This window comes from Giraffa tippelskirchi, chromosome 3, assembly GCF_054371585.1.
Source record: "Giraffa tippelskirchi isolate mGirTip1 chromosome 3, T2T-mGirTip1v1.2.pri, whole genome shotgun sequence".
Classification (NCBI taxonomy): Eukaryota; Metazoa; Chordata; class Mammalia; order Artiodactyla; family Giraffidae; genus Giraffa; species Giraffa tippelskirchi.
In genome coordinates, this window is record NC_137277.1 from 96,587,835 (window position 1) to 96,600,539 (window position 12,705).

At 35.2% G+C, this 12,705-nt stretch overlaps 1 protein-coding gene across 2 annotated transcripts in view; it reads right to left on the minus strand.

Annotated features, from left to right (window-relative positions):
• Nucleotides 1-12,705, minus strand: part of SLC4A10 (solute carrier family 4 member 10) — a 450,611-nt gene that overhangs the window by 146,491 nt on the left and 291,415 nt on the right. For both annotated transcript variants that reach the window (XM_081581599.1, XM_081581598.1), the window contains one exon: nt 7,662-7,800. Coding sequence is in view for 1 of the 2 variants with exons in the window: in XM_081581598.1 (XP_081437724.1) it covers nt 7,662-7,800 (139 nt within the window). In the remaining variant the exon portion in view is untranslated. The remainder of the gene's footprint in view (nt 1-7,661; nt 7,801-12,705) is intronic.

Genomic DNA, 12,705 nt, shown 5'->3' on the forward strand with positions numbered 1-12,705 from the left:
TATTTTATTTTAGTTATTCTATTAGGTGTGCAGTGGTATCTCACAGTGGTTTTAATTTACATTTCTCTAATGACTGATGATTTTGAACACTGTTTACATCTTTATTTGCAATGTGTATCTCTTCTCTGAAAGGGCTTTTTTTGTTTGTTTGCTTGTTTTTGCACGTTTTCCTAATTGATTTGTTCTTATACTGTTGAACTTTGAGAGCTCTTTACATATTCAAGATATAATATTTTTGTCAAATATGTGGTTTGCAAATATTTTCTCCCTGTCAGTAGTTTGTCTTCATCCTCTAACAGGTTTTGTTATTTTCACAGCAAAAAGTTTTTAATTCTGATGAAGTCCAATTTTAAAGTATTTTCTTTTAGTTAAAAGATTGTGCCTTCAGTATCATGTCTAAAAAACTCACCTTCTAGCCCTTGGTCCTGAAGATTTTCTCCTACATTTTCCCTAACATTTATATAGCTTTATGTTTTACATTTAGATTTACAATTTATTTTGAATTAATATTATGTACACTGTGAAGTTTATATTGAAGTCAATTTTTTTTTTTTTACTTATAGAACTCTAATTATTCTAGTACCATTTGTTGAAAAGACAATTCTTCCTTCACCTCTGTCAAAAATTGCTTAGCTGAACTTGGATTCAGTTCAGTTCAGTTGCTCAGTCGTGTCCGACTCTTTGCGACCCCATGGACTGCAGCACTCCAGGCCTCCCTGTCCATCACCAACTCCTGGAGTTTACTCAAACTCATGTCCATTGAGTCGGTGATGCCATCCAACCATCTTATCCTCTGGCGTCCCCTTCTCCTCCCGCCTTTAATCTTTCCCAGCATCAGGGCCTTTTCCAATGAGTCAGCTCTTCGCAGCAGGTGGCCAAAGTATTGCAGTTTCAGTTTCAACATCAGTCCTTCCAGTGAATATTCAGGACTGATTTCCTTTAGGATGGACTGGTTGGACCTCCTTGCAGTCCAAGGGATTCTCAAGAGTCTTCTCCAACACCACAGAACTTGGGTTAGTCTTTCTTAATTCTCTATTCTGTTCCATTGATCTACGTGTCTCTGAAAAGACATTTTAAAAACAAAACTACTTCCTTTAGAATAATTTCCTTCAAATTGAGGGCTTGGTCTTTCAGAAAAGAATGGAGACTCTTGGGAGTTTCATGCAGTTTGGATGACCAAATATAAGTTATATGCATGGATGGTTTGATATAACCATTATGAACATTACAGGAGGAAACATCAGATGCTTCCCATAAAAAGGAACCCACAAGTTACAAATATCAAGTTACTAAACACTTCAAGATTCAGTTCTTTATGCCAACTCCAGAATGATGCCAAAAGCTTTGAAAGATATTTAAATGAATATATTTTAAAGATATATACGTATATCTCTCTTTTCTGTTTTTCATTCCATTTCATACTCTAAAGATAGAAATTAGCAGGCCTGAGAACACACCAAATCCTGTTTCAAGATTTGTAGTCACTGAATATACTGTCAGTTGCAAAATGCCTGACTGCAGTTAATGACCTAAACTGCTGTAATTGATTCCAGTTTTCAGATAAACTCAGCTGACACTTGTTTGACTAGCAAACCAAAGCAAACAGGAGTCTCATGAGCATGAATGAGATGTGAAAGACAATAAAAAAACCTGAAATTGTAGGCCAATTGCATGATATTTTCTATGGGGGAAGGGTGGATTTAAACTCTTTTGAGTTTATTTTCATTTTCTTCAGTATGTCTGGGTCTGTTTTCATCCATAATTAACACATTGGAATCTCTTTCTACTAAGCAACAACACAAAATAGGTGTTTCCTGAATTCTTTGAGGATTAAGTTGATGATAATCTTCTCTACAATACACATATAAGAAATCTACAAAATAAAATTCTTCTGTAAATTAGAAATGGACTTTTTCTATGGAATTTACTCTTTCTGTTTATTTTATTCTCACTAATTCAGTTTAACTTTTCTAATAATTTTATTCTCTGATTCTATCCAAATAGGGAGTTACTGTATCATCTAAAATCATAGCCTTGGGGAAAGTCATGAATTTTCAAGAGAAAACATCTTTCTATTGGGTAGAGTTAAGGATATTGAGGGTTAAAGGGGAACATGGTTAGGATAGGGGCTGGAGAATAACATAGGTGATCATAAAGTGCCTATTTCAAGGGGAAAGGGAAAACAAAATATATCCAAACTTAGAGTTTATTGACATTAGCTGTTCTTTATCCATATTATTTTCACACCTCACACTCCACTGAAAAATCTTGATGACTTGAACCTCTACCAATTTTGAATATCAAATACCTTCACATCATCAATAAAACTGGTTTGATTTAATAATGCTTTTCCACATTACCATCTATGTATCAAAGGCCTAACTGCTACCCCTTGGTTTGCCTCTGCTGAGCTCATTTGTGGGAAACATTTTAAAAGGGCAACCACAGTGAGTCAAATATGTTGTTTCCACAATTGCACAGCCGTGGTATCTTTGCGTACTTTTCTATTAATAACATTACATGTTATTTATAAGCACGACATTGTAATTGTGCTGATTTCATTAGTCCAGTCATATGGCTTCTTTTAGGGTCTTTAAAAGTGAACAGCCGGTTTTCACAAACATTTATTAAATAATTATGATTCAAAATTTAGCTTCAAAATCTAAAACTTTACTTAAGCTTTAATTGGCAACAACAGTGGGCATGAAAATTCTAGGTGTGATATGTGGCAGGTGCAATGTGCTGATAAAATATCCTTTTTAATTTCTACTATTAGGGTAGAAAATTATTAACTGCCCCTGGAATACTAATCAAAAGAAAGAACTAGTTCAAATCATTAGGCTAATAATCTATTAGAATTAAACTGCATTTGAAAAATCAGATGGAGTCATGAATTAACTAAAATTAGTCTTTTTAGATGAACTAGGTTATCCAGAACAAAATTACTTTCACCACTTTGAAAACTACTCCATTTCTAAGTCCTCAATAAATATGTTCTGTTCTTTCCTGATGTACTGTGCCTCAGCCAAAATTTATCTACTCTCCTCTTCAATGTCTATTACTATTTTGACTGTTCATCAGATGTTTCTCTGAACCTCAAATATATGCACCAGAAGCAGGGCTAAGAACACAGGTCTTAACTAATAATATTAGAGAATACTAATAATTAACTAAATCATCTCTTTCATTCTTTATAAATAAGTAGCAACATATTTTGGTGACTTAGAATAAAATGTTGTTCAAGTTAATCCATTAGAGCATGATAAAACCTTACCCGCTCAACTGTGATAGGCAGAGAGCTAGATTCTGGTATTACTCTGCTATCTCCTAGCTTGAAGAGAGTGGGAAAGTTACAAGAAGTTAGTGCTTAAAAGGAATAGGTCACCATTCGATCTAGAAGGTAAAAACTCTAGATTTTTACATCAAAACACATATTCCTATCTTATTCCTCTGCTCTATTCTGAGGGATGAGAAAGAAGAAAGAAATATATTTTTAAAAAATGCTGCCAAGAAGTAATTCTCAGCAATTGATTAAAGAAACTGTAATCAGAGCTGTACAGTCATCATAACCATCAATCTTCTTCCTTTAAGTCAGCCAGGAACACTTGTTTCTTAGAACTAGTTGAGGATGGATGCTTCTAGCCTTAAACAGGGAGGTTTGCACTTTAAATTCCTTATCAACAACTTTTCCTCATAAAAGAGCAAAATTTATAACACTAATTGGTGGAGAATATTATCATATATTGTTTTTCTGTCATCAAAGAAGATGAGCACACATATTATGTCTTTGAAAATAGTACTTAGGTTTTGATGCAGTTGGAAGAAAAAAATTAGGTAGATGGTTCTTAATCTTAAAATTTTCCAGGTCATATATTAATAAAAACTGTTTCAAATTTAGTTCTATATTTAAAATATTATAATGGCATCAGAAAGAATTTAATTTATATATATTTATCATTAAAAAGGGTAATTCACACAGAATAACATACTATAGTTTAAAGGCATTAAAAAACACAGCAACAAAAATGAATGACCTGAAATAAAACTGGTAAAGGAAATAAATAGCTAGTTCTCAGGAAAAACATAAAAACATATGAAAAGATGTTCAATCTCACTAATAATTAAAAATTATTAAATTTTTAAATTACAGATTAAAACAATGAAATTTATTCTGCACCTAAAATTAGCTAAAATTTTTACAAGTTTGATGATTTTGGGTGGCAAAGGTTTGAGGGAAATAAGAATCCTCATACATTGTTGAAGAAAGTGCAAATTACCAAAATGTTTTATGAAGGCAATTTTGCAATATCTACAAAAGTAAAAAGTCTGCTCTCTTTGATATATAAATTCCACTGTTAAAAAGTCACCCTACATAAATACCTACAAAATAATGCCAAAATATATGTATAAATGATTATTACAGCAAAAAAACAAAAAATAAAACAACCTAAATCCTTATCAAGACTGGATAAATAAAGTTCCTCCATATAATTAAATGTAATGCAGTCATTAATGAGATTAAAAGGACTGAGTAATCTATACTGATAATGTGGAAAATGATCCAAACATATTAGGTCAAAAAAGCAAGGAATGAACACAGTATAAATTCCTCTTATATAAACATAAAAAGGGCATACATTTACATGCAGATGTGGGCATTAAAATGTTTATGAAAAGATATACTAGAAGCAATTAACAGTGATTGCCTTTGAGGAGAGATGCTATAAATAAGAATAGAGCAATACTCTTGCTTTTTTACTTCTCTATGGCTAGAGTTAAATGCATGAGTGCTCAGTCCTGTCTGACTCTTTGTAACACATGGACTGTACCCTGCTAGGCTCCTCTGTCTATGGGATTTCCCAGGATCTTTAGGGGATCGTCCTGACCCAGGAATCAAACAATGTTTAAATGCAAGATCTGAAACTCTGTCCCTGAGGCCTACTGAATCTACATCTCAACAAGAACCTTGGTGATATGTAAAATTAAAATTTGGTAGTTCAGTTCAGTTGCTCAGTCATGTCCGACTCTTTGTGACCCCATGGACTGCAGCACACCAGGCCTCCCTGTCCATCACCAACTCCCGGAGCTTGCTCAAACTCATGTCCATTGAGTCAGTGATGTCATCCAACAATTTCATCCTCTGTCATCCCCTTCTCCTCCTGCCTTCAATCTTTCCCAGCATCAAGGTCCTTTCTAGTGAGTCAGTTCTTCTCATCAGGTGGCCAAAGAATTGGAGTTTCAGCTTCAGCATCAGTCTTTCCGATGAATATTCAGGACTGACTTCTTTAGGATAGACTCGTTGGATCTCGTTGCTGTCCAAGGGACTCTCAAGAGTCTTCTCCAACACCACAGTTCAAAAGCATCAACTCTTTGGCACTCAGCATTCTTTATAGTCCAACTCTCACATCCATACATGACCACTGGAAAAACCATAGGTTTGACTAGACAAACCTTTGTTGGCAAAGTAATGTCTCTGCATTTTAATATACTGTCTAGGTTGGTCATAAGTTTTACTTCCAAGGAGCAAGTGTCTTTTAATTTCATGGCTGCAGTCACCATCTGCGGTGATTTTGAAGACCAAAAAAATAGTCTCTCACTGTTTCCATTGTTTCCCTATTTGCCATAAAGGGACGGGACCGGATGCCATGATCTTAGTTTTCTGAATGTTGAGCTTTAAGCCAACTTTTTCACTCTCCTCTTTCACTTTCATCAAGAGGCTCTTTAGTTCTTCTTCACTTTCTGCCATAAGGTTATTGATATTTCTCCCATCAGTCTTGATTCCAGCTTGTGCTTCATCCAGCCCAGCATTTTGCATGATATACTCTGCATGTAAGTTAAATAAGCAAGGTGACAATATACAGCCTTGAAGTACTCTTTTCCCTATTTGGAACCAGTCTGTTGTTCCATGTTCAGTTCTAACTGTTGCTTCTTGACCTGCATACAGATTTCTCAGGAGGCAGGTCAGGTGGTCTGGTATTCCCATCTCTTGAAGAATTTTCCACAGTTTGTTGTGATCCACACAGTCAAAGGCTGTAGCACAGTCAATAAAGCAGAGGTAGATGTTTTTCTGGAATTCTCTTGCTTTTTCGATGATCCATCGGATGTTGGCAATTTGATCTCTGGTCCCTCTGCCTTTTCTAAATCCAGCTTGAACATCTGGAAATTCTCGGTTCACATACTGTTGAAGCCTGGCTTGGAGAATTATGAGCATTACTTTGCTAGCATGTGAGATGAGTGCAATTGTGTGGTAGTTTGAATATTCTTTGGTATTGCCTTTCTTTGGGATTGGAATGAAAACTGACCTTTTCCTGTCCTGTGGCCACTGCTGAGTTTGCCAAATTTGCTGGCATATTGAGTGCAGCACTTTCACAGCATCATCTTTTAGGATTTGAAATAGCTCAACTGGCATTCCGTCACCCCCACTAGCTTTGTTCGAAATGATGTTTCCTAAGGCCTACTTGACTTCACATAACAGCATGTCTGGCTGTAGGTGAGGGATCACACCATCGTGGTTATCTAGGTCATGAAGATCTTTTTTTATAGTTCTGTGTATTCTTGCCACCTCTTCCTAATATCTTCTGCTTCCGTTAGGCCCATATCATTTCTGTCCTTTATTTTTCCCATCTTTGTATGAGATGTTTCCTTGGTGTCTCTAACTTTCCCATTTTATTGTTAACCCTAGGTATGCCTGCAGTTCCTTGTGCACACCTGGATCACAGCATTCATTATACAGTATTCACAACTTTGTTTACTTATCTAAATCCCACATTAGAGGTGAGGTTGTTAAAAGCAAGATCTAAGTTGTTTGTTTTCCTTGTTTGGCTGCACAGAGCAGCTTGTATGATCTTTGTTCCCCAACCAGGGACTGAACCTGCGCCCTCTGCAGTAAAAGCACGAAGTCCTAACCACTGAACAGACAGGGTATTCACTACGATTTTTGTTGTTGTTGCTGTTCTATTGCACTTAGCACATAATAGACCATAAGTGTTTGTTAAATAAATGAGTAAATACACAAGAAAAGAAGAATGAAAAAATAAATGCAAATTTATTTATTTTGCAAATAAATTTATTGTATTTATAAATAAATAAATGCAAATTTATTGCTCTTTTATCACAAGTCATCAAATGGAAATATAGAAATATTCATTATAAGTGACAGAAAAAGTAATCTCTTAAGAATTATTTTTTAAAAACCACTATGTTTAAATGTATACATATCATAGAAACACATTACAAATATTTTTACCCTCAATAAATAGTACATAAATCCAGGACTCCAACTAAAATCTCTTAAAATTTTTGTCCTTTCTTTTAAAAAGTCCCACATAATATCACCAGTTGGAGCAAAAATTAATAGTTGAAAAGATACAAATAAATTACTGTTCGATAGCTATTGTTTCCCTGATGACACACAAATTATGCTGTTTATCTTTAAGACTGCAGCTGCTGCTGATTCTGCGTCACTGTTTACTATAATTACAGCCTTCGGATTTCATTCTGACCCATTTCTCATTTATAGGATATGCCCAGGCCAGATGAGCAATTTCAGAAATAAGCAGCACTGATGGATGTTTGCAAAACTGTGGCAATAGAAATCTCTTTTTTCTGGTAGTATGAAAATTCTTTAGTATCACTTCCCCCTTCAACCAAAAATTCCTCACCTGGCTGTTTCTCGCCACTCAGCATCCTCACCTTCACGCCAGCAAATCTCATCGAGTTCCGTGAAGAGGTCATGAGGAATGTGCTCCTCATCATCATCCTCAGTCCCAAGAATAAACTGTACTCGCTGTGATGGGGTGTCTATGGATACCAGAAACAGGAACACGCATCAACAAGACCTGGAACTGCAAAAGTCCCTGTTACCACCTTCCACAGCACTCACATCTCCCCCACTGCAGCACTCATCCAGCATAGACTTGAGAAATGAAGATGGATTCAGTATTACATTAAGTCCAGTAAAATATGGGATTATAAACATGTATAATGTAAATATATAATGTACTATATTATCAAAGATAAAATCAAATGTGATGATTATTTTGGATTACTTAAGCATCATGGAAAATATTTCCACATCTCTCATACACACATGCACAGTTTCTCTCATCACATTGCTACATTTTATGGTCATATTCAGAAGAGTAGACTATGATAAAATTCACTTATATTAAAACTGTGCTGAATATAATTCACCAAAAAGAACTCCTTTGCAAGGCTTCTTGGCAATCACACCCTTATCCTTCCCCTCACTCCTGGCAACCATTAATCTGGTCCCTACTGCTATAGTTTTGCCTTTTCCAGAATGCTATACAAGTGGAAACATATGGTGTATAGCTTTTAGAGACTGTTATTCACTTACCAATGTGCCTTTAAGGTTTTGAGATTTATCTGTGTCACTGAATATATCAGTAATTCATTCTTTTTATTGCTAAGTAATAGTCCATTATATGAATGTACCTTGTTTTGCTTATCTATTCACTTGTTGAAGGATATTAAATTTACAGTTTTTTCAATTATGAATAGAACTGCTATAAACATTCTAAATTTTTGTGTGAGTGTAAATTTTTATTCTCTGGGGTAAATACCTAGGAGTAGAATTGCTGGGTTACCTGGTAAATATATGTTCAGTCAATACATTTGCAATGAAAATTATAAAACTTTATTGAATGATATAAAAGTAGACCTAAATAAATGAATATATTTATATTAATGGAAAAGCCCAATAGTGGAAAACCATCTTATAAATTCAATGCTATTACAATAAAATATCTGGTATTTTAAACTATTTTTTAAAACACAAGAGAATGAATAAATCAGTAACAAACCATAGTGATCACTTAAATCTATAATATTAAATATTTTGTGAAAATAAACCAATTGATAAGTAATTTAAAGGATTAGGTTATAATTAAGTCACAATTGGGAGGATTTTGGAAGACAAAAGGGAAAAAGATACATATAATAAAAAATATGATATAGTCTCATACTTTTTGTATCAATAAATGTTTGCAGTGGGGCCCTAGCTTCTGCCTATCTTAATAGCCTTACCTTCTGCCTTGTAATTCCACTCCACTCTGGGTATCTTAGTTTTCTTTCAGAATTTCAAAAATAGCATGTTCCTTTCCATTTCAGAGCCACTGCATATACTGTGTCCTCTAGATCTCCTATATCTTTCATCATCTACTTCACCATAATATACTTTGGCAAGCCTACCTAGTCAGACTCATGACACACACACACATGCACACACACACACACATACCACACATGAGCACACTCATATGCAACAATTAAGTCAGGCACCTGTTATCTTAATTCACAGCACTCTATATTTCTCCTTGTTATACTTTTCTTAATTGCAATTTAAAATTTACTGTTTAATAACAAATTAAATACTTTAAGTAAAAATTATTTCCAGCTGACAGAATTAGTTTCCCAGAAGAATATAGGATCAAGTCCCTAAAGAAGAATAACGCATGCAAGAAATACTTTTAAAATTATAAAGCATCATACAAATATGATGACTGATGCTGATGCTAGTGGTAGTGGGGATGGATACAATGAAAATATAGCCCTGTCAAAATAGAGAGGCTTAGAATTTGAAGCAGGGAGAATGAGAAAATAGTAGTGCCATTAACTGAAAGAGGATTATAACATGGATGAGCCTTGAAGATGCTAAGTGAAATGTCAGACAGAGAAACACAAATACTATTAATATATGATCTTACTTATATGTGGAATCTAAAAAAAGACAAAACAATAAAACCAAAGCATTAGCTGCTCAGTCTTTGTGACCCCATGGACTATAGCCCACCAGGCTCCTCTGTCCATGGAATTCTCCAGGCAAGAATACTGGCATGGACAGTCGCCATTCCCTTCTCCAATGGATCTTCCTGACCCAGGGACTGAACTCATATCTCCTGTGTTGCAGGCAGATTCTTTACTGTCTGAGCTAAAGTCATGAAAAAAGAGATCAGATTTGTGCTTATCAGAAGTACGGAGTGGAAAGAGGAGAAAGTGGAGAAAAATGTTCAAAAGGTATAAACTTCCAGTTGTAAGTACTAGGGATGTAATAGACAACATGATGACTATACTTAATACAGCTTTATGATATGTAAGTAAGTTGTTGAGTAAATTCTACGAGTTCTCATCTCGAGGAGACACCTTTTTCTTTTCTTTTCATTGTACCTATAAGAGATAATGTGATGAATGTTAAGTAAACCTATCATGGTAGTCATTTCACAACATATGTAAAGGAAACTATCATGTACTTATACCGTGAGGTATGTCAGTTATTTTTCAATAAAACTCGGGAAAAAAGGTTTGTCAGAATGAGGAGCCAGTATTGTAGGCTGAGAGCACAGGAGACATCTTTTAGATATGCTGAGTTTGAGGTGATTATAGTTCAAACATATAAAGATGGTCACAGGACTTCTGGATATTTGATTCTGGAAAAGAGGACAAGGTCAGAGGTAAACATATAGGTTGCATTTAACTTGAGAAGTAATATGATTACAACGAATGAGGACTCAAAAATGAAAGACAAGAGAAGGCTCAGTATCAGGGGAATAATATGATTTAATATTTAGGATGAGGAAGAGGAGTTAAAAAAATCAGAAAAGGATTAGATAGATATGTACAAGGATTGGTACACTGAACAAATAGATAATGAATACCTTCCGTTGGTCAGGTGAATTAGACAGACATAAACAGAAAGAAAAAACCCTCTGCCCTTATAAAACTTACATTTGATGAAGAGAGTAGTATAACAGGGTCAAGGGAGAAAAGAACAAGTCAATAATGTCAGATGCTGTAGAATCAATGATGAGAACTAAGAGCAATAGGATTTTAATAGCTTAATATTCAATAGCACTGGAATCCCAAAGACCATATATTACTTTTACAATCACAAATAAACTATTTCTATTTGGAATATAGATCATATTTTCAACAAATGGTTACTTAAAATCAAATTTACAAAGTTATACTATAGGAAGAAAACCACTAATAGAATCATAATTGGAAATAAGCAAGTTCCTTTGCAAACTTTAATCTTTTCATTACTAGTTATGTTACTCAAACTGCTTTAGTTACTCACATGCTAATTATAAAGTGGTTAGCTATGGTGAGATTATAAGACAAGGGAAAAAGTCAAAACAGATTTTTAAAAGTATCAATATCTTCTCTAGATCAAGCATTTTCATATAATATCTCTTTATGTCTGAATAATAACCTACTCAAAAGGACACACATCACTCAGTCTGAAAATGAAATGAACATACTGAAAGAGCTAGAACATCCATGTCATGGATAAGAAGACTCAATAGTAACAGGATGACAGTTCTTCCCAACTTGATCTGTAGATTTAATGCAATCCCAATCAAAATCCCATCAAGTTATTTTATGGACACCAACAAACTGATTCTAAAGTTTATATGGAAAGGTAAAGGCAGAAGACCCAGAATAGCCAACAAAATATTGGAGGAGTAGAACAAAGTTAGAAGCTGACATTCCACAACTTCAAGACTTACTATAGAGCTACAACAAGCAAGACAGTGTGATAATGACAGAAGAACAGACAAATAGATCAATGGAACAGAATAAAGAGCCCAACAATAGAATTCCGTAAATAACAGTCATCTGATTTTTGACAAAGGTGCCAGGGTGGTAAAGTTTCTTCAACACTGATCTAGACACAGACCTTACAACACTTTTCCAAAATAAACTCAAAGAGGATCATGTGTGTGTGTGTATGTGTGCTCAATCATGTCTGACTCTTTTACAACCCCAGGGGCTGTAGCCCACCAGGCTCCTCTGTGCATGGGATTTTCCAGGTGAGAGTGGAGTGGGTTGCCATTTCCTCCTCCAGGGGATCTTCTCCACCCAAAGATCAAACCCACATCTCCTGAGACTCCTGCATTGGCAGGCAGATTCTTTACCAGTGCGCCACCTGGAAGTCCCAAAAATGGATCATAGATCTACATGTAAAACACAAATACATAAAACCCTCAGAAGATAACATAGGAAAAAACCTAGTTGACCTTGAGTATGGTGATGCCTTTTTTGATATAGCACCAAAGATAACTATCCATGAATGAAAGACAATGTCAAAAAAAATTGGAAGACAAGCTACAGACTTGAAGAAGGCACATCTGATAAAGGGCCATTATCCAAAATACACAAAGACCTGTTAATACTCAACATTAATAAAACCAATATGAGAGTCCCTTGGACTGCAAGGAGATCCAACCAGTCCGTCCTAAAGGAAATCAGTCCTGAATATTCATTGGAAGGACTGATGCTGAAGCTGAAACTCCAATACTTCGGCCACCTGATGCGAAGAACTGACTCCCTGGACAAGACCCTGATGCTGGGAAAGATTGAAGGTGGGAGGAGAAGGGGACGACAGAGGATGAGATGGTTGGATGGCATCACCAACTCAATGGACAAGAGTTTGAGTAAACTTTGGGAGTCAGTGATGGACTGGGAGGCCTGGAGTACTGCAGTTCATGGAGTCACAAAGAGTTGGACACGACTAAACTGAACTGAATAAAACCAACAACTTGATTTTTAAAAAACTGGTCAACAATTTTAATGGGTAACTCACCAAAGAAGATATACAGATGAGAAATAAGTATATGAAAAGGTGCTCCACATCATATGTTATCAGGGAAATTCAGATTAAAACAATGAGACAACATTATG